This window comes from Aulostomus chinensis, chromosome 23, assembly GCF_037954235.1.
Source record: "Aulostomus chinensis isolate RoL2024-O1b breed Wild chromosome 23, RoL_Achi_v1.0, whole genome shotgun sequence".
NCBI lineage: Eukaryota > Metazoa > Chordata > Actinopteri > Syngnathiformes > Aulostomidae > Aulostomus > Aulostomus chinensis.
Genome location: NC_141342.1, coordinates 10,764,193 through 10,788,169, shown reverse-complemented (window position 1 = coordinate 10,788,169; position 23,977 = coordinate 10,764,193). Strand labels below are relative to the sequence as shown.

At 41.9% G+C, this 23,977-nt stretch overlaps 1 protein-coding gene and 1 pseudogene across 3 annotated transcripts; one reads left to right on the top strand and one right to left on the bottom strand.

The window, feature by feature from the left end:
* Window positions 1-128: 128 nt before the first annotated feature.
* On the top strand, window positions 129-21,655 carry nlrc3 (NLR family, CARD domain containing 3). 3 transcript variants are annotated; one of them, XR_015111450.1, is made up of 22 exons: window positions 129-360; window positions 1,698-1,843; window positions 3,114-3,377; window positions 3,571-5,317; window positions 5,408-5,494; window positions 5,875-5,958; window positions 6,122-6,205; window positions 6,303-6,386; window positions 6,491-6,574; window positions 6,669-6,752; window positions 6,896-6,979; window positions 7,304-7,387; window positions 7,617-7,700; window positions 8,656-8,739; window positions 8,859-8,942; window positions 9,241-9,324; window positions 10,152-10,235; window positions 10,468-10,551; window positions 10,634-10,785; window positions 19,487-20,184; window positions 20,797-20,884; window positions 20,980-21,655. XR_015111450.1 is itself a non-coding variant. In XM_086195034.1 (19 exons), exons 2-19 carry the CDS (start codon window positions 1,720-1,722, stop codon window positions 10,722-10,724), a joined length of 3,405 nt encoding a protein of 1,134 aa, XP_086051160.1. In that variant the 5' UTR covers window positions 129-360; window positions 1,698-1,719; the 3' UTR covers window positions 10,725-13,161. The 3 variants fall into 3 exon arrangements, 1 of the variants encoding a protein (XP_086051160.1); XR_015111451.1 differs by lacking the exon at window positions 129-360 and having other exon boundaries at window positions 1,785-1,843; window positions 3,114-3,202; window positions 3,294-3,377; XM_086195034.1 differs by lacking the exons at window positions 19,487-20,184; window positions 20,797-20,884; window positions 20,980-21,655 and having other exon boundaries at window positions 10,634-13,161.
* LOC147239508 (eukaryotic initiation factor 4A-I pseudogene) lies at window positions 13,277-14,653 on the bottom strand (annotated as a pseudogene).
* Window positions 21,656-23,977: the final 2,322 nt, after the last annotated feature.

Genomic DNA, 23,977 nt, shown 5'->3' with positions numbered 1-23,977 from the left:
CTGCCTTGACTCTCGATGACAGTTGAGCATCTTTATGTTTGAAGTTTTTGTAGATGCACAGTTGCTGTGTGGTTAATATGACAGAAAGACATGAGGGGTAGCAGAAAGTGGATCTGACAACCACAACCCAGGAAGACGCGCAGCAGGAAGAAGGTGCTGCATGAGAACGTATCTCAGCAACAGGACTAACTGTTGACATGAGCTGCCTTGGCTGACTCATTCCATGTGCTTGCTACTTCTTAACTACATCTCAACTAACTCACACCTGAGAGGATCACCCCCAACCTTAGAATAATTATGAAATATACAATATCTGTTTGAACTGCATTTTACACCCTTTGACAGCCACAAGCATCAAAGGTAAGTCATCTTATTTTTGTTAACTGCCCACCTCTTTTCATCATCCATAAATAAAACTTCTTAATATGGATTTGGACCTGTTTTAGAAGTCTCCAGCCTTAAAAATGTAGATTCTGAGCTCACTTGGCATAGTTTTTACGACCCCACAAATCTCTTCTTGCATTTTATTTTAGCTTTTAGCAGTTTGTGAATTATGTAGCTGATAAAAAATGTCTTATTTTGAAATTGCTGATGACGATTTTAGTGTTTATGGAGCAACTGTGAAGTTTGAAGTTTTCTTTGGCTGCTGTTGGACACCCCAACACATTTAGGTCACCCATGCAGTCAGTTTAGTGTATAAAAAGTGTTTTAACCACTTAAGGGCGGAAGCCAGCAGGCTGTATAAAGTACATCGGAGGTCGGACTATTTGAATCGGCTTCCTTTATGAGAAGTTACGTGATCAGCAACCAAACCACTCTTGCAGACGTTTCCTGTTTGTCTGCCGAATCTCAAACGTGGTTATTTTACTTATTTGGATCGCTTTCGTTGTGATTCTGAAAACTCTACTCAACTCAACTTTAAACAAATGACTGCCATAAAACGTACTTTTCAAAGAACAAAAGGTAAAACAATAAAAAAATGCATATGTAAAGTAGTGACAGATTTAAATCCGAATTAAAATCTGCTTACAGTTTTTTTTATTTAAATTCATAATAAATCAGAAGACAGACGTGTTAAACCTTTTTGACTGGAAAAGCGGTTTAAATCTAGGTTATGAAATCATTTGAAAACAATAACGAGCAAAAAAATACTGTTTTGCAAAAAAATACTGTATAGTAAAATGGGTACAAACAATCACGGCAGCAGTATTATTGTAAAACATTTCCAGATCTGTTCCAAGGATGTAAATACAGTGTAAGACGAGCCACGAAAACGTCATTACCATTCATTATATTAAGCGTTTACATTCTGTCACTTACTTATCCACGTACTTGCAAAAAAAAAAAAAAAAACGGGAGGGAAATCATGAGTGATGTGTTTATATTTTTGTTGAGTGTACATTATCTTATCACAAATGTATCTGAGTAACAGTAAAATACGTTCTTCAAAAGATATTTGCTCAAGTGCACTTTAAGTGTACATCAACCCTGCAGCAGAAAGGTATGGACTGAATTTTACCATGGAAGTTGTTATTAAACTGATATAGAATCTTCATGCATGAAATAATTTAGAATAAATTATTCCGCTCCCTTCCCAAAGAATGACCAAATACATTCATTTTACTGTACCAGCAAGGACTATGATATGATATGGACATGTATTTCATCACAGCTTGTGACCATGTCTGATTGCGCAGGAAAATTTGGGGCGTAAAACCCATGGAGAGCACCACACATTATGTTTCCTTCCTGGACAGAAGCAAACGTATTATGTGGCAGGATGATTGCTATGTGGATCTTCAGTCTACATCTTCCTCTGTCTCAACTCACACAGAACCAGATGGTAAGACTGATTATGTAGAAGAAAAATGGAATGAATTTGGATAAATGTACTTAAGGGAAGTTGTTTCAAAGACCGGAGAGCAGTTTTCACCAAGTGCTGTGGTTGACTTCGTTACCCCGGGTGGCGTTTTTGCACGTTATTCACTCTTAAATAGCGCATTCATAGTTAAAGGTGCAGCTGCGTAGATTATCAAGTATAATTACATCTGTTTTTCAAAAAGTGAGAATTCGTTTCTCTGTGGCGTACGACTTTCACATCAGATGAGTTACTGCTTTGAAACATCTAGTTAATGCTATGCTTACAGGAAATCAGTGCAACATAGTTTGAGGCTGAAGAATTTACACAAAGACTTAAAGAAAGAGCAACAGAACGAAGAGAATTATCTGACAGGATAATTGGTACAGACAATGGATCAGGGAGGAGAAACGCATAGAAGGCTGCTGATCACCCTGACAACACAAATTAAAAAAAAAAAGATATAGATCTGAAAATAATGGTTGTACATCTTTGTCCTTTAGACAGATGCTTTGCTTTTTTTGTTGTTGTCTTCAACTGCTTCTAGAATGACGTCTCATAATAACTGACTCGCAAATGATTGCCAGTGTTCTTGAAGTCAGGGGGGAAACAAATAAATAAGATGAAAACTGGCTCAGACAAAAACACGTTGTATTCTTTTTTCATATATACAAACTTATCACTGTGAGTTGACAAACCCCCCTAACTGCATATTATTCCAATGAATAATGTCAGAAAAAAAAGGGGATTCACTTGCAGGGTATAAAAAGCCTACATTTGAAATCTTAAAAAAATGTAGTGTCTCGAATGCCTTCGAATTTATAGCTGTTAGGACTTGAGTTGACGAATCATGGTAATTTTTGTAAGAAAAGCTAATTTGTTTTGAAAGTATAGAAAAGTACCCCTATTTATCTTCTCAACTTCCATCGACTTAAACTTCTAATGGAATCAGGACACCAACATTTTTAGGTTATATATATATATATATATTTTTTAAACAACATATCAACTGAGAGCTGCGTAATGAATGATATTTCTATGAGTTGGATGGAAAGGACGGAAAGGACTAACGGGCTGAATTATTCGTTTCCCAACCACATAGTCATGGAATGCTGCTGTGACTTTGATTTTTCAATGAGAAAGGTGTGTTTGAAAGTCTAGGTTTAGTTGGACTAACTCAATAATTCTAACATGTCAACACACCTTTTTTCCTGAACCATTACCTGCTCAAAAGTTGCTTTTTTTCCGTACGCAGACCTTGACTGGATCAAAACACATCAAGACCAGCTCCAGCGCTTCACGACGTCCCCCTTTCTGGAGGGGATGTTAACCTACCTGCAGATGGTGGGTGTGTTAAGTTCGGCCGAGGAGGCTAAGATCAAGGAAGTAGGTCGATTGCATGACCAGGTGAACATGCTCACAACTATTGTCACAGGCAAGGACGCCCAGGGTTCCAATGCCCTTCGGAACTTCATTGAGAACTCTGATTCACAGGTGGCTCAACTCATCTTGAACCATGGTAAATGATGATATTTCTTCATACATATACACAAAAATTGGACTTAATATAAGACTTAGGACTAGGCAGAGAAACCCTGTCCCTAATTTGGTGAAATGCTGGTGTTTCAGTCTGTGGTTAGGGTTTGGCAAATAGTGGCTACTGTAACTCTCCATGGCTTCCTTTATAACTTTCTGTATTTTCTTTTCTGCAGATTCAATGGTGAAAGAGCACAGGGAGGTGCTCCTGCGGCGATATGAGCAGCTTCGAGACCGAGATTCATTCAGCTGCCCCAAACTGAACATCGCCTCCAGAACCTTACTTCTGGTTGAGGGACTGTCAGACCTCCAGCAGAAGGAGCATGACCTGATGCAGGTGGCAGCGACTCGTGGAGGGAGAAGAAATCATCCCAGACAGCTGAGCCTCCCCAAACTCTTTGAACCACTGACCCGAGTCAGTTTCCCCCCCAGGGTCTCCCTCACAGCCGGGGTGGCCGGTATAGGCAAAACCACATGGGTGCGACACTTCATCAGACAGTGGAGTCAAGGGTCCATCTGCACAGATTTCAGCTTTGTCTTGCCTTTCACCTTCTGTGAGCTGAACTCATTGGAGAAGCTCTCAGCTGAAAGGCTGTTGAAGATGGCTTTTCCTCACTTAACAGACCCTAGTCTGATCCTGAGCAGCTCCTGCCGGACACTGATCATCCTCGATGGCTTGGATGAATTTCGCTTCAAGTTGAATTTCTCTGATGCGGCACCGTGCAGTGACCCAAAGAAAGAGGTCTCCATTGATGACTTAATTACTAACATCATCCGAGGGAATCTACTTCCGGATGTAGCTCTGTGGGTGACCTCCAGGCCGGGAGTGGCTTCACTCATTCCTGGAGGGTTAGTCGACAGGGTGACTGAGATACCAGGATTCAGCCCAGCGGACATCCAGGTCTTCATAAACTACCACTTCTCTGAGAGGGATTACGCTTCTAAGATGTGGGAACACTTGGAGGCCCATAAGATCTTATTGGTGATTTGCTATATACCATGTTTCTGCTGGATAGTGGCTGATACACTGGTGTACATCATTCAAAGTGGAATATCGGAGACCCTTCCAAGGACTTGTACTGAGCTCTACGCCCACTTTTGTTCCATGAAAGCAGAAGTAGGTGAACCAAGAGGCAGGGAGCCCTTAAAAACGGAGCAGCTCCATGGGAACAACCGTAAACTTCTGGGGAATCTTGGACGACTGGCATTTTATGGGCTCCTTAAACACAAATACACCTTCAGCGAGCAGGAATTCCGGGCCTATGGGATAGATATGTTGTTAACTCAAAGCAGTCTTGGTTCTGGACTCCTTGTTCGTGATGAGTCTATTATATTCACAACATACCGGTTCATCCATTTGTCTCTGCAGGAGTTTCTTGCAGCTACTTTCTACCATGTTTCCTCCAAACGAGCAATCTTTGACCTGTTCTCAGAGAGCACCGTGTCCTGGCCCAAGATTGGTTTCCAGAACCATTTCAGAAGTGCCTTTCAGCACTCGCAACAAGCAGAGGATGGTCACCTGGATGTGTTTGTTCGCTTCCTAACAGGCCTGCTGTGTCCAGTTGCATCAAAACCTCTTACTGGGCTTTTACCACTCGGGAAAGATGATGGCAACCAGAAAGCGTGGGCAGCAGGCTTTTTACAAGGCTTCTTGGTCAGCGGGGGCGCTGTGGTGTCCCTGCGTGCAGTCAACTTGGCATATTGTTTACAGGAGTTGCAGCACACAGAGCTGCTCCGGAGTGTTGAGGAGGGTTTACGACTTGGTTCCCTCACAGGGAAGTTAACACGGGCCCACTGTGTTGTACTGGGCTACCTGCTGCACGTCTCTCCAGACTGCAGTGAACAGACCAACCTCACAGCCTCTCTGGACTACGCCACAGTGAAAAGTTTGCTCCCTCAGCTGCTGTACTGCAGCCATCTCAGGTCAGCTCTCAAAGGCTCTGTCTGCTGTTGAAATGACTCAGAATGTCAAGATTGTAAAGGGGATACACATCAGTCTTATTTCATCCACAGGTTGGAGAATAATCACTTCAAAGATGATGTCATGGAATTGCTGGGAAGCCTACTGAGTGCCAAAGACTGCCATATTCAGAAAATAAGGTGAGTTATTTCTTTGTGTAAAATCATTGATTTACAGCTGTTCTGTATTTTTTAGTCAAGTTTTTGCAAAAGATCCCTCTAAACTTTCACACATCCTTCTTTAAGTGATTTATCCAACTACCGAGCAAATACACTGGAGGTTTAGAATTTCCAATGAGCTCCTGAAGACACCTGGAGGCCAGGTACAGGGAGGTTGGATCGCAAGGAGATTTTACCACAAAGTTTTGTGTTTAAGCACCACATGAAGCATATTTTCACGTTTTTGAACCACTATTTCAATTAAACTGATGGGTCACACTGAATGGTACATACTTTTAATTACAGTTCAGCGATGATCTCGCTTTTGCCCCCCCCCCCCCCCCCCACCCACCCACTTTCAGTTTAGCAGAGAACGCCATCAGCAACAAAGGTGCCAAAGCCCTGAGTCGAGCTATTTTGGTGAACCGGACTCTGACATCTCTCAAGTGAGATCTGATTATTACTTTTCCATTTCATAAATTCATTTGAGAGCATCTTATTACCTCCGCCAGGGAGCTCATGTTTTGTATTTTGCTTGTGTCACCGGATTTACACAAAATCTATGAGGTAGAGTTTCATGATTGTATATCATTCATTCACCTCTTTCAGTCTCAGGAACAACAACATTGGTTCGAAAGGTACAAAATCCCTGGCTGAAGCTCTAAAGATGAACCAAGTCCTGGTATCAATCAAGTGAGTGTCATCACTTTAAATTTTTGGTTTAGACACATGAAAGGATCACCCAAATCTGAGTCGCTGTGCGAGCTCACTTTCCCTGAACACTCATCAGCTTGCAGAACAACTCCATCGAGGAAGAAGGTGCTCAGGCTCTTGCAGAAGTGCTGCAGTGCAATCGCAGATTAGTGTCTCTCAAGTGAGTTACTGCTGCATTTCATTTTTGCATGAACTATGAATAGCGAACACATTATGCGTCCTTATAATCGGAAGTATGAAGTGCTTTTTTTTCTTCTATATCAGTATGAAGAAAAATACCATCGGAGCAAATGGAGCTAAATGGATTGCAGATGCACTGAAGACAAACCGGACTCTCACAAAATTGATGTAAACCTCATTGTGTATTTTTTAATATTCTTTAGCTGGCAAATTATACAAAACTACATGGACAATTCAGCTTAAAAGTCTACAATGTCTACAGTCTTTGTAGCAACCAGCTTGGGGACAAGGGAACAATGGCTCTTGCGGAGGCTTTGACAGTCAACCACACCCTGCTTTCGCTTCAGTGAGTCCCCCCGAGACATAAATCGACAGCTCTAAAGCCTGCTCTCAAAAGCTGTGGTTTATTGCGCTTTCTTTTACACACGATGCAACAATTAGCACAGTTTCTCTGCAGTCATCACATGTATTCGCCTTTTGTTGTGTCAGTCTTCAGAGTAACTCAATCAGCAACAGGGGGATGACGGCCTTAACCAAAGCCCTCAGGTTGAACCGAGGTCTTGTCTCTTTGAAGTGAGTATTAAACCTCAAGCTGTAAACGTGATAGCATGTTTCCATTTTCCACGTCTGTGCAGTGAATAAACCAGATAGATTAACCCGGCAAGAAGAAGTAATTTGGCACATAACAGACCTGAAAGGTAGACTCTGTTTTTCTCCTGTGTCTTGTTATCATGTAAAGCTAAGCTGCTTCTGGTGGCTTCCTATTTTCGCCTTACAATCATGAGACTCTCAGCATATTAAAACGACAAAAAAAGAAGAAGAACATATGACATGACATATATAGATTCTAATCCTAAAAGGTGCAATATGGTAGTTTATGTTTTTTCTCTCTGTCAGTTTAAGAGAGAACTCAATCGGAGTGGAGGGAGCGAGAAACATGGCCCACGCCCTCCGAGAGAACAGCTCCCTCCAGGACCTGGAGTGAGTCATCATATATTTATACCTGTTCGTAGTGGAGCCCCTCAATGAGTCATGCTCTCAAACTGTGGTACTGTAGGGCTGTGCTGTGAAGACCCTTATTTTGAATGTATTATAATCATCTTCAGTTTATTTCGAAGTTCAGAACACGAATGTCAGCTTGATGCTATAACGTGTGCGTGTGCGTGTGTGTGTGTGTGTGTGTGTGTGTGTGTGTGTGTGTGTGAGACAGCCTCACAGCTAACCTGTTGCATGATGAAGGGGTTCAAGCTATAGCAGGCGCAATCAAGTTTAATCAAGGCCTCACCTCTTTGCAGTAAGTAGCTGGTATTGAAAATGCAAACACACACACACACACACACACGCAAGCTTTGATGAGGGGAAAACGAACTTTTCTTATTGTGAAAATGATTTTACAGAACAAGAATAGCTGCACCAGGCTAAAATGATCAAGACCTTTCCAGTTTTCCATTTCTAGAAGCAGATGTTTTTAACTGTAAATAGGCAGCAATTGCATTCTAAATTATTTGTGTCAACATTTGTAAGAAAAGTACATTTTATACAAGCATGCATGGGCCCATTGATCGTTGATTACAATTAAAGTGAGCCTGTTGCAAATAGTTATGTGCTCTGTTATTTCAAGATTGATTGCGGCTGATTTCACCACTGTGAATAGTACAGACAGTTAGCAGAGCCAGGGATGTTTCAGGTTGAGTGGTGGAGCCGGGCCCAAGCGCAGAGATGGGGAAGCAGGCAGAACTTGATGAAAAACTTGAGTGATTATTAATTGCAAATTATATAACAAGAAGTTCTGACCGAGCGATCTGACTGGTCAACAAAACGCACAACAGCACGCCGAACTCCTCACTTGAAATATTGAAGGAATGTGGATGCTTTCCGGAAAGAGAGGTCACAGAGAGGCTTCATTCACGAAAGGCTTTTTCGACTTTAGTCCCAAAATCATGACATTTTCTCAACTGGAATTTAATTGAATTTTCAGAGACTTCTTTTTTATTCTTAACATGCAAAATTGGAAAAAAAATATTCCTCTCCTTTTCCCCCTTTTATGTCGAAATACAGTGTAGTTTAAGTACAGCATAATTCCCAACATGTCAGTGATATATTTTGCATGTAAAAAAATACAATCTGCAAAATCGCCTCAGTTTCCACTCGAACGTGTCAGAGTCAGGGTACAATATTTGAGTGCGTTTAGCTGATGTCAGAATTTCCTCATAGTTGACCTAAGATGGGCGTCCTTCTCTTTTTTTCAGTCTACAGTGGAATTTCATCAAGTCCTCTGCCTCTAAAGCTCTGGCTGCTGCCCTCCTCTCCAACACTACAATGCAGCTCCTGGAGTAAGGCCATTTGTTCATACCTCTGCTTGTTTGACCTCTCGACATTTTCTTTCATTTTCATTTTGGTTCATTTTCTGTTCCTCACGCACTTTCTGTGATCAAATTGACCTCCACCACAGTCTGCAGGAAAACGCAATCGGGAATGAAGGTGTCGTTTCCCTTGCCGAGGCACTGAAAATCAATGCATCACTGCATACACTATGGTAAGTATTACATTTCCGATTCCATCATTCCGAAATGGAACTGACAGTGGAAATTTACGGGAGCACCTACCCTACCGCAGTTTGATACATCAGTGTAAAAAAAAAAAAAAAAAAAAAAGGTAGCAGCTTGTGGGTGGGTGTCTGACAAATTAAAGAAACCATCCTTCGCCCAGATATCTAATCAGTTACGCAGAACACAGAGCTCTCTCACATATGTTTTAATTGAACAAAAACAAAAAGTATAACGATGTGTAGTTGTTGTTTTTTTTAATATCATTTTCCCGTGTTGTCTATTTAGTCTCCAGGGAGTCTCAGCAGGCACAAGTGGGGCCGTGGCAATAGCGGAAGCTCTGATAACCAACCAGACTCTGCAAACGTTAGAGTGAGTGAAAACCATTTCTTACTCTCAGATCGTTCCTGTGACTCTCACGTGAAGATCAACTCCAGCTGACTCCTCCGGGGCCGTGTTGTTTTCAGCTCTCTCAGTTATAGTACCGTTAAGGGATTTTATCTGGTATCCTCTGTTTGAACTGTCTTGCTTCTCAGCTTTACAATTTTTCTTTAAGGTTAAAAGCTGGTGTCTGGAGTGAACTTGTGGCACCTTTCATAATTCTTTCATAATCGGTAAATTTGTATTCGGAACACTTACCGACAGTAAAGCTGAAACTCACGGCGCCAGCGTCGTCTCCATGCATAGCTGTGTTTGGACGATGTGAAGGTCACATCTGTGCTGGATGTTCAGATTCGGAATGACGGGTAGAGTCGGACATTACTAGTATGACTGTTTACAAGGCGTTGGACTCAGATGCTCTGGGGGAGCTGACTCAACCTCATCTCACAGCGAACCGTGCACATCTGTCATGGATGTCCAGCGCAGTGGTCCAGTGTAAGCCATCTCTGAGTCTCCAGCCTGTTTCTTTTGTCTGATGAAGTCCCTCTTCACATGAAATCCCTCCACAAATACACAGGACTGTAGATCTGAGGATCCTTTCCCCTCATTTGAATGAGTTTTGAAACCTCTGGCGGTGGATGTGAAATTCTTTGTCCGTTTGAGTAATCTAATTGTAGATGATTGGCACGTTCTTTCCCTCGCCCTTACACCCCTGCATGAATGCGCAGCTCTCTGTGGGCTGACTTTTTTCCCGTATCTTCATTTTGCACAAAAGTGTCGTGAAAGCAAAAGTGTTCTTCGCATTTCATGCTTTTCAGTCTACGAGGAAACGCTGTGGGGATGGAGGGAGCAAAGGCCCTGGCCAACACACTGAAAAGCAACAGAAGCCTCAAGTCACTGAAGTAAGTCGCGCATCCCCAGTTTGTCATCTGTGAGATTTAAAACGGTCATTTGTTAAAGAAATACTGTTTCCTAATGAGCGCGATGGTGAAGCTCCTCTCTGCATGGACAATACAATTCACACAGAGATGATTTTGTCACACATTTCAGCAATAATAATAGTAAAAAAATCATTAATTGACATTAACAACTGTACAACATTTAACGTCATCGTTTATCTGTGTGCATCATCAGCCTACAGGAGAACTCTCTGGGGATGGATGGTGCTATTTTCATTGCAACAGCCTTGAAAGGAAACCACCAGCTGACATACATAAAGTTAGTTTTAAGACATAATCTAGCAGCAGGGAGGAAGTTGTATTTAAGCTCTCGTAACGAACTTTTGTTTGTGTTCCTGTAGTTTGCAGGGAAACGGCATCGGAGAATCTGGAGCAAAAGTAATATCTGATGCCATAAGAGCCAACGCTCCACGCTGTGTGGTGGACATCTGAAGGACGACTTCTTATCCTAAAAGTCAATGCACAAAAATTACGGAAAACTTTGCTGTTCCAAGTATGTGTAAGCTATATTGTGTACCCCCAGGGTGGGCTACAGGATGCTGCTTTATTCTCATCAGCTAATCAAAGTCGGCAATACTACTGTAATATGTTGTAATATAAGATAAGTGAAACAACTCGGAACGTAAGTAAATATGGTTCGACTATCCTTCATTCGGGTGATTTATTTCAGGAGCGTAACAGTTGCTCTGGATCTGTGTCAACACACTGTCGCTAACAGCTAGCATTACACTACCTAGGGATCGGCAGGTTTTGTTTTTTCTCATGTTTGCCTCTCAGCTTGCTCGCCCTCTTCTTTTCCCCTGTATTGTTAATTACACAGTGAGAATAACGATCTAGATTTTGATACCTGAAAGCAGCTCTACAAACTAGCAGGAGTGTCATGCACCGCTCAAGTCACATGGTTCAGGAGACATTTGGAGCTTGGAGGAGGAATGAGAGATAAACCGAGTCTCCTTTTCACAAGTCAGTGAATCAGACTTTATTTTCTAAGCTGTTAATTGAAGCCAAAATGGCTACACCGTGTTGCCTAAAACTCTGTGGACTTATTTACACTTACACTTATTTACTATCATCATCAAATTCAAACATAATATCATGTATTGAAAATGATCTGAATTAGGTAAATTAAATGTCTCCATACTTGCATGTTGCCTGAATGTTTATGGAAGATTTTAACCCTTGCCAGGACTTAAAACCAATTGAAAAAATTACATTATTATTCTAGCGCTGAAGACAAAACTTAACGTGAGAACTCAAGCTATGACCTCAAAATCCAATGCTGAATGGGATCATGGCTGTGTAGGATGAGGATTGTTACGCTCCTTCTCACCACTGAGGAAAGAAATAGTTCCTTCTGAGTACTCCTCACGTCAACATGCTGGCAGCCACTGTGTTTTCTAGATCACGGCTAAAAGAGCAGCTCCATTTAGTTGAAACACAATGAAAAACATTTTTTTCCATTTTAATCACTCTACTACATGAACATATTAGCAAAGGTTTAAAAAAAAAAAAAAAAAAAACAATTACAGAAGCTCCGACCTGCACATTCCAATATTGGGACGCCGATGCTGACGGTGGCACTGGATTGGCAAAGTACAGCCAAAAAATGCTTCTTTTCACAATATTAATTTCCCCTCTGAATTTGTCATTGGCAATGTGCCTCTTGATTCTGTATTTATTATTCAACCACTTCCTTTGAGGTTTGCGTGTTTAGCTTTTCACTGCTGACACTTGTTTTGTTCCTCTTGACAACAAATGAGGTCAACCAAACGTGAAGCTTCTCTAGAGAGCCACTATACACAGAAGTAAACTGTTTAACAAGCACATTTAAATTGGATTTTATTCAGTATGAAGACCCATAAAACCAGCCCCCCCCCACGCCACCATCACCACGCAGAGTAAACTGTGCTTGATGATTATTCACACAGATGTCACTTTATAATTTTACACTATCAAGTATTAATGCAGATGGATTATGAACTATTGTCACCGGGCCACAGATGCATAAGGAAAGGGTGGTGCCCTTTGTTCAAGGGTGGGTGCAAACTGGATGGGGGGGTCTGGGGGTCCTCCCCCAGAAAATGCTGAATTTGGTCATGTGATTGCTTGGATTCTGGTGGATTTTTGAGATGGCCCATTAGCTGGGGAAGGGCAATACCTAAATTTGTTCAGATTCATAGCATTTTCATGCTTGACTTATTGAGGGAGTGACCTGGGCTCGGGCCCCTTTACCTCTTGGGCCCGGGAGGCTCATTCAGCACGAGTCATGACTCAAATGATGGCAGGAATTTTCATCATGAAATCAGAATTTTTTTTCAATTATTCATTCATTCAAATATTCAATTCCTTTTTAAATCGTAACGCACTGTCCTGCAGCGATGCAGCCGTACAAATGACAAATGAAATGAATTCATCTTAAAAGAAAATGCATTTCCTGTATCGCTCATGTATTCATTCAGTTCAATAAAACTTCCATCTTTTTGTTTAGTGCAGTTATGAGTATGTAACATGACAATACAATGTGGTATTGTCAAATGTTCATCAATAAATAATTCAACAAGGTAGGGGACAGTGAATGTGCTTGTGCACTCAATTTAGGAGAAAAAAAAACTGCTGATGGAGGAAACTCTTTGTCAGGGTTCAGATGAGGCAGGGATGCACATAAATGTTCTTTTACCTCACCTCAGTCCTTGGAATGTTTGGTTCTGCCAGTATCTCTGGACTCTCACTGTTGCAGAGGCAATCACATTGCGTGAAACCAAAGCAAAAAACAATTACCCTGTCTTTCTTTTTTCTTTTTTTTTAATATGCATGTAATGTGGGCATTTATTGGGATAGACATGTGAGATGTGAAACACATTTTAATTTGTTAAAAGTGTGAACAGTCCCATAGAAACCATCATGAGCTCACACAGGTGATTAAACAATTTGCTCTTGTAGCTGCGTGGTGCAGCCAGAATTGCACACTATTTAAATTTTTTATTTTTATTTTTCAAAGACAGAAGTACTTCATTTTCATTTATTCACACACAATCAATAAATCCCAGTCTGTCCCCAAAAATGCTGGGGTGATGATGGATGCTAGGATTCTTCTATATCAGGTCAGTTATGTCTGTGGGCAGCTCCTCCACGGTGGTGCTGTAGAAGGTCTCAATGTCCTTCAGGGCTCGTCGGCATTCATTGGTAACCAGGGTGATGGCAGCTCCTCTTCGCCCAAACCGACCTCCTCGGCCAATCCTGTGGAGGTAGATCTCCTTCTTTGTAGGGAGGTCATAGTTTATGACCAGAGACACTTGTTGTACATCAATGCCTCTGGCCAGAATGTCCGTTGTGATCAGGACCCTGCTGGATCCTGAGCAGAACTCCCTCATGATCACGTCCCTCTGGCTCTGGTCCATCTCTGCATGCAGTGCAGAGACGGTGAACCCTCTTGACTCCATCTGCTGAGTCAGCCACTGGACTTTCCTGCGAGTGTTGGTGAAGATGATTGCCTGTGTTATAGTAAAGGATGTATACAGGTCCAAAAGGGTGTCCAGCTTCCATTCTTCCTTTTCGACATAAACGTAAAACTGGCGGATGCCCTCCAGGGTCAGCTCCTCCGTCTTCACCAGGATCCTGACAGGATCCCGCATGAACTTCTTTGTCACTGCCAGTACGTCAGACGGCATTGTGGCAGAGAAGAGCACCACCTGTGCTCTGCTTGGCAGGACTTGAAAAATATCGTAAATTTGCTCCTTAAAGCCTCGGCTGAGCATTTCGTCAGCCTCGTCCATAACGAACATGTTGATGCTCCTTGAACAGAGATGTCTGCGGTTGAACATATCCAGGACTCGCCCGGGGGTCCCCACAACAACCTGAGGGGCTTCGTTCCTCAGCCTCTGGGCCTCTTGTTGGATGCTGGTGCCTCCAGTGCAGGCATAGCTGGTGACTCCCATGTAGTCACCCAGAGCCAGAACCACTCGCTGGATCTGTTGAGCCAGCTCCCTGGTGGGGGCCACAATCAGAGCCTGAGTGGCCCTGTGCCTCAGGTTGATCCTCTGGAGAATTGAGATTGCAAATGCAGCGGTTTTGCCAGTGCCAGACTGGGACTGGGCGATCACATCATAACCCTTGATACAGGGTATGATGGCTTTCTGCTGTATAAAAGATGGCTTTTCCAAACCATAGCCATAAATTCCCCGGAGCAGAGGCCCACGCAGGTTCATGTTTTCGAAACTGTCCACTGTGTGGTTCCAGTTACTCTCAAGGACTGGACCATTGTCTCGCTCACGATGGTTAGTTGGCATTGCTGCAAAATAAGTTGAATAACCCTGAAGCACTCGACCAGATGGACAAAACATTCTTGATGCCATAATTCACGAAGGAGGAGATTTACTGAATGTTGGAGCTGAGTGTGCTCTTATATCGTTTCCTACCTTGATCTCATTCGATGTTGTCATTCTGCAATCTTCATTCTGGGATCACATTTGGAATTATGAGGTGAAAGTCAGAATTCTGAATGTGTTCTCATTCTGTGATCACAAGCAGACTGTGAAGTTTAAAGTTCAAGAATTCTGTGATACTCTTTGATCTGATTTTAATGACTGACTCTAATCGCTGACTTTGGCACCCCCCCCCCCCCCCCCCCATTGCACGAGCAGAACCCAGGGGCATAGGGCCCCTCCAGCCTGCAAATGTGCTGTTCCACCTGGTTTCTACATCCTGAGGCAGTTTCAGTTTGGGTCTCCCCATCTGCTCCTGAACAAAAACAAAATTCTCCTTTAAAGACAAAAAAGTAAATCTTTTTATCATGACATGCAGGAATATAAAACAATTAATACTCAAACAAATGGGAAAAACAGCCAATTAACTGTTGCAGCTGTTGTGCTTCTTCGGAAACAGCAAACTCGCTCTCTTGCTTTGGAAGCAGTTGAGGACAGGACTGGGGTCAGATTGAGGGCCTCTTTTACTGTGGGGTTTAGAATGTGGGCAATGCAGCTTGCATGGCTGTGCCGCAGGTCCCTACCACAGACAATCATATCAGGTACACCATCAGTGACTAGGCAGATTATTGTCGATGTAATTCCCCCTTCCTCCATGAGGGATGTCCTCACACAAGCAAAATTTTCTGCTGTGTGTGCCTGCGGGGAGTTTTACTGGACCCAGTAAAGCTGACTGAAGACCAGTGGTTCCATCTATATATTGACAGGCCACAGCCAGGAGGGCATCCATGTTGATGGATGTCCACATGTCTGCTGTTAAGCTGACTTCCGCTACATTCTGGACCACAGCTTTGGCATTCACTTTCTCTTTGACGCTCACTGACACCAAGGCGTCGTCCAGCTCCTTCTTTCACCGTCACTGGGAGAAAAAAGACAGATCAAAAAAATGATGTACAGTGGGTATTGCTTCACTTGGGCTGAGTCCAGCTCCATCCCCCTCGTCATTTTCATGCTAATATTATAATAGTATAATTATTATTATTGTTGTTATTATTATTAATCCCTATTGCTGTCTAGTGTTTTAATACTGCTCTTAAAAATCTAACAAAAGTCTACAATATTGGATTTCCACAACAGTGCTGTATAATTGGAATGAGGGGCTGCTGGCTTTAAGGCTGTAAAGGAAATTTTGCATTATTACAACATTTCGCAAAATTTAAAATTAGATGAATGAGGCAATCCAGTAATAATTATACAATAGTCTAATCCAATAGTCCTCAAAACAGTAATAATTGATTGACCTTCAGACCCAAAAGGAGTTGGAATTATAATTATAGGACTACTGAAACGACTGCAGTTGTGAAGACACAGCAGGTAGAATATATATATATATATATATATATATATATATATATATATATATATATATATATATATATATATATATACTCATTATGAGTTCAAGCACACGGTAACAGACAATAAAGAAAAGTGACCAGATGAATCTTTAGATGTGTCACACCAGACTCTTTCATAGTTTCACAAGCTGAAGTGGAACAGATGGATACAAATGTCAGATTGATGAATTGGAAAGGTGACCTTTCTAAATTTAACCGTGTTGAGACACATTTTCTATGGTTCATTATAATACTGGCTGGTTAGTAACCGTAACAGATCAGAACAGTACAGAACCCAACAATTGTGTATGATGCAGTGTTCGCATGCCTCATATTTCTAAGAGATCAGGTTGTGTCCAACAACCGTTGTAAACAGATGCTTTCCTGTCAACCAAAACTGAAAAAAGACAAGTTGTTCATGTTTGGCTGAACTTCTTTTTATGTGGCTGAACACAACATATGAACATGAACGCACACAAAATTGACACACAAAGCTACATTTCTACTGTTGACAACTCAGATCAGGAGATGTATAAAAGCTACCTCTTTCTTCTGAATGAAATTCCTGCAATACGGGCGGACCAGACAGCTAATTAAATGTACACTTTGTCAGAACTTGGAACGCAAGTTTGTGTCCATGATAGAATGTAAGAAAACCTAGTCATTGAAAGTTTCTCGTTTGCAGAGCGATCTCTTTCTCATGCCTTTTGTTTTCTGACCCCTGGAGCACGCTAATGTTCCCACCGTCCTCAGAAGGAATCTTTCTGCCACTCGTCATCATCCGTTTCTCTTTTGTCCCTGTATCTAATTTGCATGTCCATCATTAAATGCCTACAATATCTTCTGATTGCACACAAGCCCCCTGACTTTCCATAATTAGCAATGCAGCCTGCATTCTAAATTGGAATTTTCTTTTTTGCAGCTTTTTTTTGGGGGGACTTGGTTAGCACCAAGTCTTGCATTTACTAATTTAAAATGAACTTAAAGAGATACTGTACTTCACCTAAAAGGGGTACTTTTCCTTTCAAGCATTCACAAATAGGTGTATGTTATATGTCATGTGTTTTTTCACTCCTCTGTGATTCCAGAGTGCAAAAAAGAGCCAGCAATATACATGTAGCTTGAAGCTAATTACAACTGATGGCTAACAACTTGCCAAAATGATCATTTTATGAACATTTTAAACACAATGTTCAGTATAATCCCCATCTTTAGAATATATACTGTTTTAACATGAACATTTTTGGGCAGTTTTGCTTCATATTTGCCTCAAGCTAAATGAAGCTAAGCATACGCTCAGCCAGGAAGACCATACGTCGCACTCAGGCGTATGGCTTACATCTCACCCCTGTTCTCTCTTCTCACTCTGAGATGATGTCCTTGTGGAATCTAAGCACGTATTGGACTGGTTTTGTCGTTTTCAAACATTTTAATGTGTAAACGTTACACAGTATGCCTCACGTAGCGCCGTCTGCCAGGTAACAGAACACATTTGTGAAAAACAAGAATTTCTAAGCATCCTGTATCTTACAAGCAAATTCAAATGTCTTGATCAGTGTTCTATTCATAGCTGAAGCAGATGCTGTGACAAAGCCTGAAGCACTGCACTAACATTAGAAATGGGATGGCAGGGAAAGACAAACAGCAGGGGTCTGCAACCAAGTTTCACCTCTGGGCCAATTTATTGTTTTTGTTTTTTTGAAGCCATCAGAGGGTGGGCCAGTACATCAGATTATGAAAAATAGGCTTAATTAGAGGCTAAATTTGTCAAGTACTGATATAATGTCTTTCGGTAAACATGCAACAAAAAAAAAGCAGGGGTAAAATGTCACTATTAAAATGTCTGAAGGGGAAACTTGACAGCTATAGTCACATCCCTGGTTTCTAGTGGATTAAACACAGGTTTAGAGAGAGGGAGAAAAGAGAGATCAGCTGATGGGCAAGAGACATTGGCTCTTAATAAGAGTGCAATTGTTTACCATAGGTCTTCAATTATAACCTTTTTTTATATATATTTTTCCCCCACAAATTTAAATGTCTTCAAATACACATTAATGTGAATCCAACTTAATGTAGCAACCGGATAAATGGAGGGAGAAGATGTTATCTTTCATTCAGCAATGCAAACATATCACAACACACAGGAGTTCTCTCAAGCTGTTAAGCACAAGTTGCAAACCACCACCAGTTAGTATTTAGAACCAAACATCGGAAGATCTTCTGATGTCTTGATTTTTTTATTTTTTTTTGGGTGGGGGGGGGTGTATTGTTGGACCAAGATATTCTTTGCAGCAGGTTCCATATTCATTAAAATGAATTTTAACATTGTTCCACTTCGATGGAAACTTCTCAGGCGATCCCTGCAACATGAGCCTCTCTGCAGCTCTTCCATGCTGCCTCCACTCATTTTGCCTCATCCAGACGTGACCAATCCTGTTTAATGCTCATTCACTATCATCTCAAACGACAGTAAGGAAGCCTTATGGTCAGCTTGTGCTCACCTGAGCTCCCACTCAACTCACTCTTTGCACATTCACCAGCTAATTTGAGCTTTCATTTATTTTTCCCAAACCCTACATGAACTCAAATTACGCCAAATCTCAATGTTATGATATGTCATGAGGGATTCTTTCAGGGTGGCACTGTGGTGCAGTGGTTAGCACTGTTGCCTCACAGCAAGAAGGTTGGGTGCAAATTGGGTGCGACGTGGCCTTTTTTCAATCTGGGAGAGAATGGATACGGTATGACCCACTTGCAGCCCTACTGTGTCTCTGGTTTGCCTGGTTCTTGGTGTCTTCAAACTATTGGAGTTTGGTGGATCAGGGTCAAAGCCAATTAGAGGAGGAGAAGGAGTGTATATTTGGTTATGGACTCTGTTTGGACATTCAGTTGTGTGTAAGTGTTGCTGTTTTTAATTTATTTCTTTTGTTTCTTGGTTCCTCTGGTGTTCCAGTCAGTCTCTGTTTTATTTTGAAAGCACTTTGGTCTACACTTCAATTCATTATTTCTTTCTCAGCTATCAGGTCCTCACCTGCGCCCTCATGCCGTTTCTTGTTCTGTCATTAGTTGTGTTTGTATTTTAGTTTGAGTTTTCCGTTTCATTTCTTTGGCAGATCCATATGTCACCTCATGCTTGTTACGACGTTGTTTGTTCTCCAGTGTTTTTGCCACACAGTTTTTTTTCACTGAAAATCTGCTTTATAGTTTTTGTCTCAGCGCACAGAGGAGAGGATTACTTGTTTGTCTGCCACAAATTCACATCAGCTCAAGTAAATGATTGCGTAGGAAATAGTTGCGGTCACTCTGTGAAAATGTCAACTCTGCTGTGGGAAATCATCAATTTGGGCTCTAACTGCAGCTTTTACTTCACTCACAGGTTACCTCTCACTGAGCAAGATCCCTACTTCAGTCCAAATAAACTGGTTTGTAGCAGAATGCAATGTGAGAAACGTTTAACAGTCAATAAATGAACTGAAGGCGGTACGGTGGTGCAGTGGTCAGCACTGTCACCTCACAGCAAGAAGGTTCTGGGTTCAAGCCCCGGCTCCAGCACAGGATCTTTCTGTGTGGAGTCTCCATGTTCTCCCTGTTCCTGTGTGGGTTCTCTCTGGTACTCCAGCTTCCTCCCACAGTCCAAAGACATCAAGAGGGGACGAGGCTGATTGATACTCTAAGTTGACCGTAGGTATGAAGGTATGAAGGTGAGTGTGAATGGTTGTTCGTCTCTATGTGTTGGCCCTGTGATGGCCAACCGACCCCATCCAGGGGTCCACCCTGCCTCTCGCATGAAGGCTGCTGGGATAGGCTCCAGCCCCCCATGACCCTTAACAGGATAAGCAGTAGAAAATGGAGGTCAACCACAGAGAACTGACATCAACATCACACCTGACAGAGCAGCGGGACAAGCCTGAATTGAGAAATTAACACCTACTATTGATATTTTGATTTCTAAAAAAAAAAAAAAAAAAATGTTTGAAAGGGGAGCTTCACGCGAGAGAGGAGAGGAGCAAACGCGTCACCCATCCCACTCACCAGACCAGTGAGCACCAAACAAGGCTTGGAAGTCAGCTGCTGGTGAGTAATATTTGTTTCAGTGACAGTAATTTCCTATCACTTTAGCTAAGACAGATTTTGCATTTAGCACAAGGACAGTCCATCATGTTTGCAACGAATTTTTTTCTCCAAAATTGACAAAAGCCAATGAAGGTAACATTACAGCTAACATTAGCTTAGATAAGGTAACATGCATTCATCAATGTGCCTGCAGAATGGGGACTGGGATGGGCTGATGCTGGCCGAGAAATTCGTATTTGTAATTAGGGGTGTCACATTTTCCGTACAGGAAAAGCTCGGTTTGTAGAAATTGGACTTAGAACCGTCTTCCTGAACCTCAATTTAAACGCCCCCACTTCCGACCCACTCCTCTCCTCTCCTGCTGCACATAGTAAGTGTTGCATATTAACAAGACGGCTAACAAACATGGAGATACCAGATCCCCCGGCCACTTTCATGTCAACTGTGAAGAAATACTTTGCCGGAGTGCTTTGTGAACTTTAGGTTTCTGTGTTTGGAGCTGTGTTCAGATTGTCACCAAGGACTGATTGAAGTTACCGAACCTTATTGGTAGGAATGATTGGAAATAGTAATCCAGCATGATTTGTGTTTTGCAACTTGTGTGTCTTTTAGCTACAGGTGGAGGGATGCCGAGGGAAGCCACATGCAGTGTCACCACTGAAGACCACAAGTAAAACACAGAGGTGGAGGAGATTTTCAGGTGAAAATATTTTGTCATTTGACTACACAGTCTGCGTTGTTTCTCCGATGTGCAATATTCATATCTTTTTCTCTTCTTCTCTCTTTCATTTTTAGCTCTTCGTAGGCCAGAAATGCACCACCCCAAGCAGTGTGCCCATGAGAGTAAAACTATAATAGGTTTTACTAATCACATGAAACTCAACAGTAATGCAGTAAACACCCCTTTTACCAATGTACCTAAATGTACCCGTACATTTAGAAAATTTGCAGCCTTCGAGACTCATTTGTACAGAGATCATAAAGGGTACAAGTTTGACTAAAGTACTACAGATGAACATACTGGTGCAATGCTAATTTGTCAGATGGAATTTTGTCAGGGTACATTTAGAAATCTGAAAGCGTTACTAAGTCATCTGAAAGGCGGGAAAATAACATGTCCCTTCAAGGTTTGTGAGAAAACATTTGGTGTAAAATTTACGTTTGCATCTCACATTTTGAGAACACACAAATAAAGTTTGGCAGGAGAAATACGTGAGGCGGTGTTTCAACACCCAGCCCAAGAAGCACACTTTGAAACCCTTTCCCAACTTGTGAGTCAGTCCCTCCATCTCTCTCACTGAGAATGAACTGAGTACAGAACTTGATGACACTGTGAACCTGCATCAGTAATTCAGACTATTATTGAGGGAGCGCAGGATATCCATGATTCTGCTCAGTTGCATATAAAACAGTACGAAAAGTCCCATTCACACCTCTCGTCCTACGATGCGTTGGAACATGTATGGGATGGACAAAGGCTTAACATGTATTGTACAAATGCAGTGAGTTTTAATAAACGTTGTATTTTGTAGCTCTGACACTGTTTTCTTCTTTGTTTCACTCGCATTTCACGAATTCGCAAAGCAGCTAATGTAAGAACCCAAATTAACTGTAAAAACATTGCACGACAACATATTGTTTCGTTGCCAGGTTTTAAAAGGTTTTACAGTAATAAATGCGATCTTACAACACTTAACTGGCAACTGTTTCGCTCGGTATTTACTTTAAATTCTACAGTCGATTCTTTACAGCGTGGCAGCACTGTATTAGCAGGTTTCGCTCCACTCATTAAATTAGTTGTTACGTCTGGAATATAAACAGCTGTCAGCAGTGTTGAGCCTTTCAAAATGTTATGTTCTCCATCTCAGATAGCAGGCAGAGTCGGAAGTAGAAAGGCTCCCTGACAAACTCTGGCTCTGATCTCAAACACTGCGTCTGTCATCTCAGTAATCTGGCTCTCATCTCAGATCCCAGACCCTCAAATTTGGTCCTGCAATTTCTGGAGGTACACTCCAGATGAACACTTTTAGATAAAGTCACAGACAAACAGATTTCTTGCTTGTATTAGAAATGTATGATATTTTTAGAACACATTGACTTCAGTATTTTTCTTTTCTACTGCCATTTTCTGAACTGAATTCTGCACCGCCAAAGCACTAAGGAGTTGACATCTGGTGAGCCCGATTCTGACAGCGACTCAGTTCGAAGCAGTTGACTTCTCAACAACTTCCCAGAGAAGAAGATCATATTATCTTCCTTCACTCAACAATGTTAAAGAGACGACAGGTCTGGGAATGTGGATGTGATCGTGTCACATTCATAAGGATGAGGGTAGAGAGAGAGTGTGTAAGGCATTCTTGCAAAAAAGTGTGACAATAATCCGTAACTATATTTCTAAGCAGCACACATCACCTGGTCTACAATTCACTTTGCCCTCCCAGTTTTAAATCCCATTTGTCCTCAATCAAATATTTTCACCCATAAATGAACTTGAGAACAGCGTGAGAATGGGTCAAGAATGACAGATTTTAGGTCTCTGTATTTTTAGTTGGTACTTGAGAAGCTGAACGTGGGTCCGTACTCCAATCACAAGGAAGAGAAGGTCAGCCTGCAGTTTATAACCTATAATTAATGTGTAAATTAATTAATTAGGCTGCACAGTGGTGCAGTGGTCAGCACTGTCGCCTCACAGCAAGAAGGTTCTGGGTTCAAGTCCCAGCTCCAGCACAGGATCTTTCTGTGTAGAGTCTGCATGTTCTCCCTGTTCCTATGTGGGTTCTCTCTGGTACTCCAGCTTCCTCCCACAGTCCAAAGACATCAAGAGGGGACGAGGCTGATTGATACTCTAAATTGACTGTAGGTGTGACTGTGAGTGTGAATGGTTGTCTGTCTCTATGTGTTGGTCCTGCAGTGGACCTGTCCAGGGTGAATCCCGCCTCTCGCCTGAAGGCTGCGGGGATAGGCTCCAGCCCCCCGACCCTCAACAGGATAAGCAGAAGAAAATGGATGGATGGATTAATTAATGTGTGTGTGTGCGCGTGCACGTGCATGTGTGCGGGAGAGAATGAGAGATTGGGACTGAGAGCAGTTTAGAATCTTATTTCTCAGATTCAAATATCTTTAAATATCAGAGCCCACATTCTAAATGTTACCAAGCCGAACTGATTAAATCCGTAAAAAGCTGTAAATGTCACCACTTTGAATGTGAAAAATCTCAGAGGGACATTGATATATGAAAGTATTTATATTAAAGTTTCAGAGGGCTGCAGGTACAGTACGTAAGAGCGGTAAACTTTTGAAGATGAGTAAACAAAAGTTGAGTATGTGAGTGTGTACTTCGGGTGCTGCACCCCCCGCAATGGGGGGCAGACTTCTCATTTCACGTCCCCGCTTTTAAGGATCACGCAGCTTTGCTATTTTGAAATGATTATATCTGGTTGTTTCATTCAGTAAAACTTACTTCTACTTTTACTTTTACTCGTCAGACCCTCTGCCTCTTCATGTGATTGTGCAATTGTGTTTTCTGATTGCTGAGCAGGGGGGGCTTAATTATCTGATTGCCCTCTGACTTCTGCTGCCCGCTGTGAAACCTTAACAGTCTTAAACAAGAGTGTACAGGAAACGGTTTTCACATGCATTCTCATGGGTTTCACACTGAAACCAATAGGATTCATTTGTAATCCCGCTGATGTCACGTTCCATTCAGGTCTCAGGAGGGGAAATGTCTGGATTTTATGTTTCACATGTAATCTCATGAGTTTCACATAAATTTCACTGGTCTTACAGGTTTTAT

Bases quoted from the DNA above. Each gene is read 5' to 3' on its own strand.
- nlrc3 (XM_086195034.1), top strand. From the start codon at position 1,720: ATGGAGAGCACCACACATTATGTTTCCTTCCTGGACAGAAGCAAACGT. The intron at 5,959-6,121 runs GTGAGATCTGAT...CACCTCTTTCAG, and splicing joins CGGACTCTGACATCTCTCAA to TCTCAGGAACAACAACATTG. The intron at 8,740-8,858 runs GTAAGGCCATTT...CCTCCACCACAG, and splicing joins ACTACAATGCAGCTCCTGGA to TCTGCAGGAAAACGCAATCG.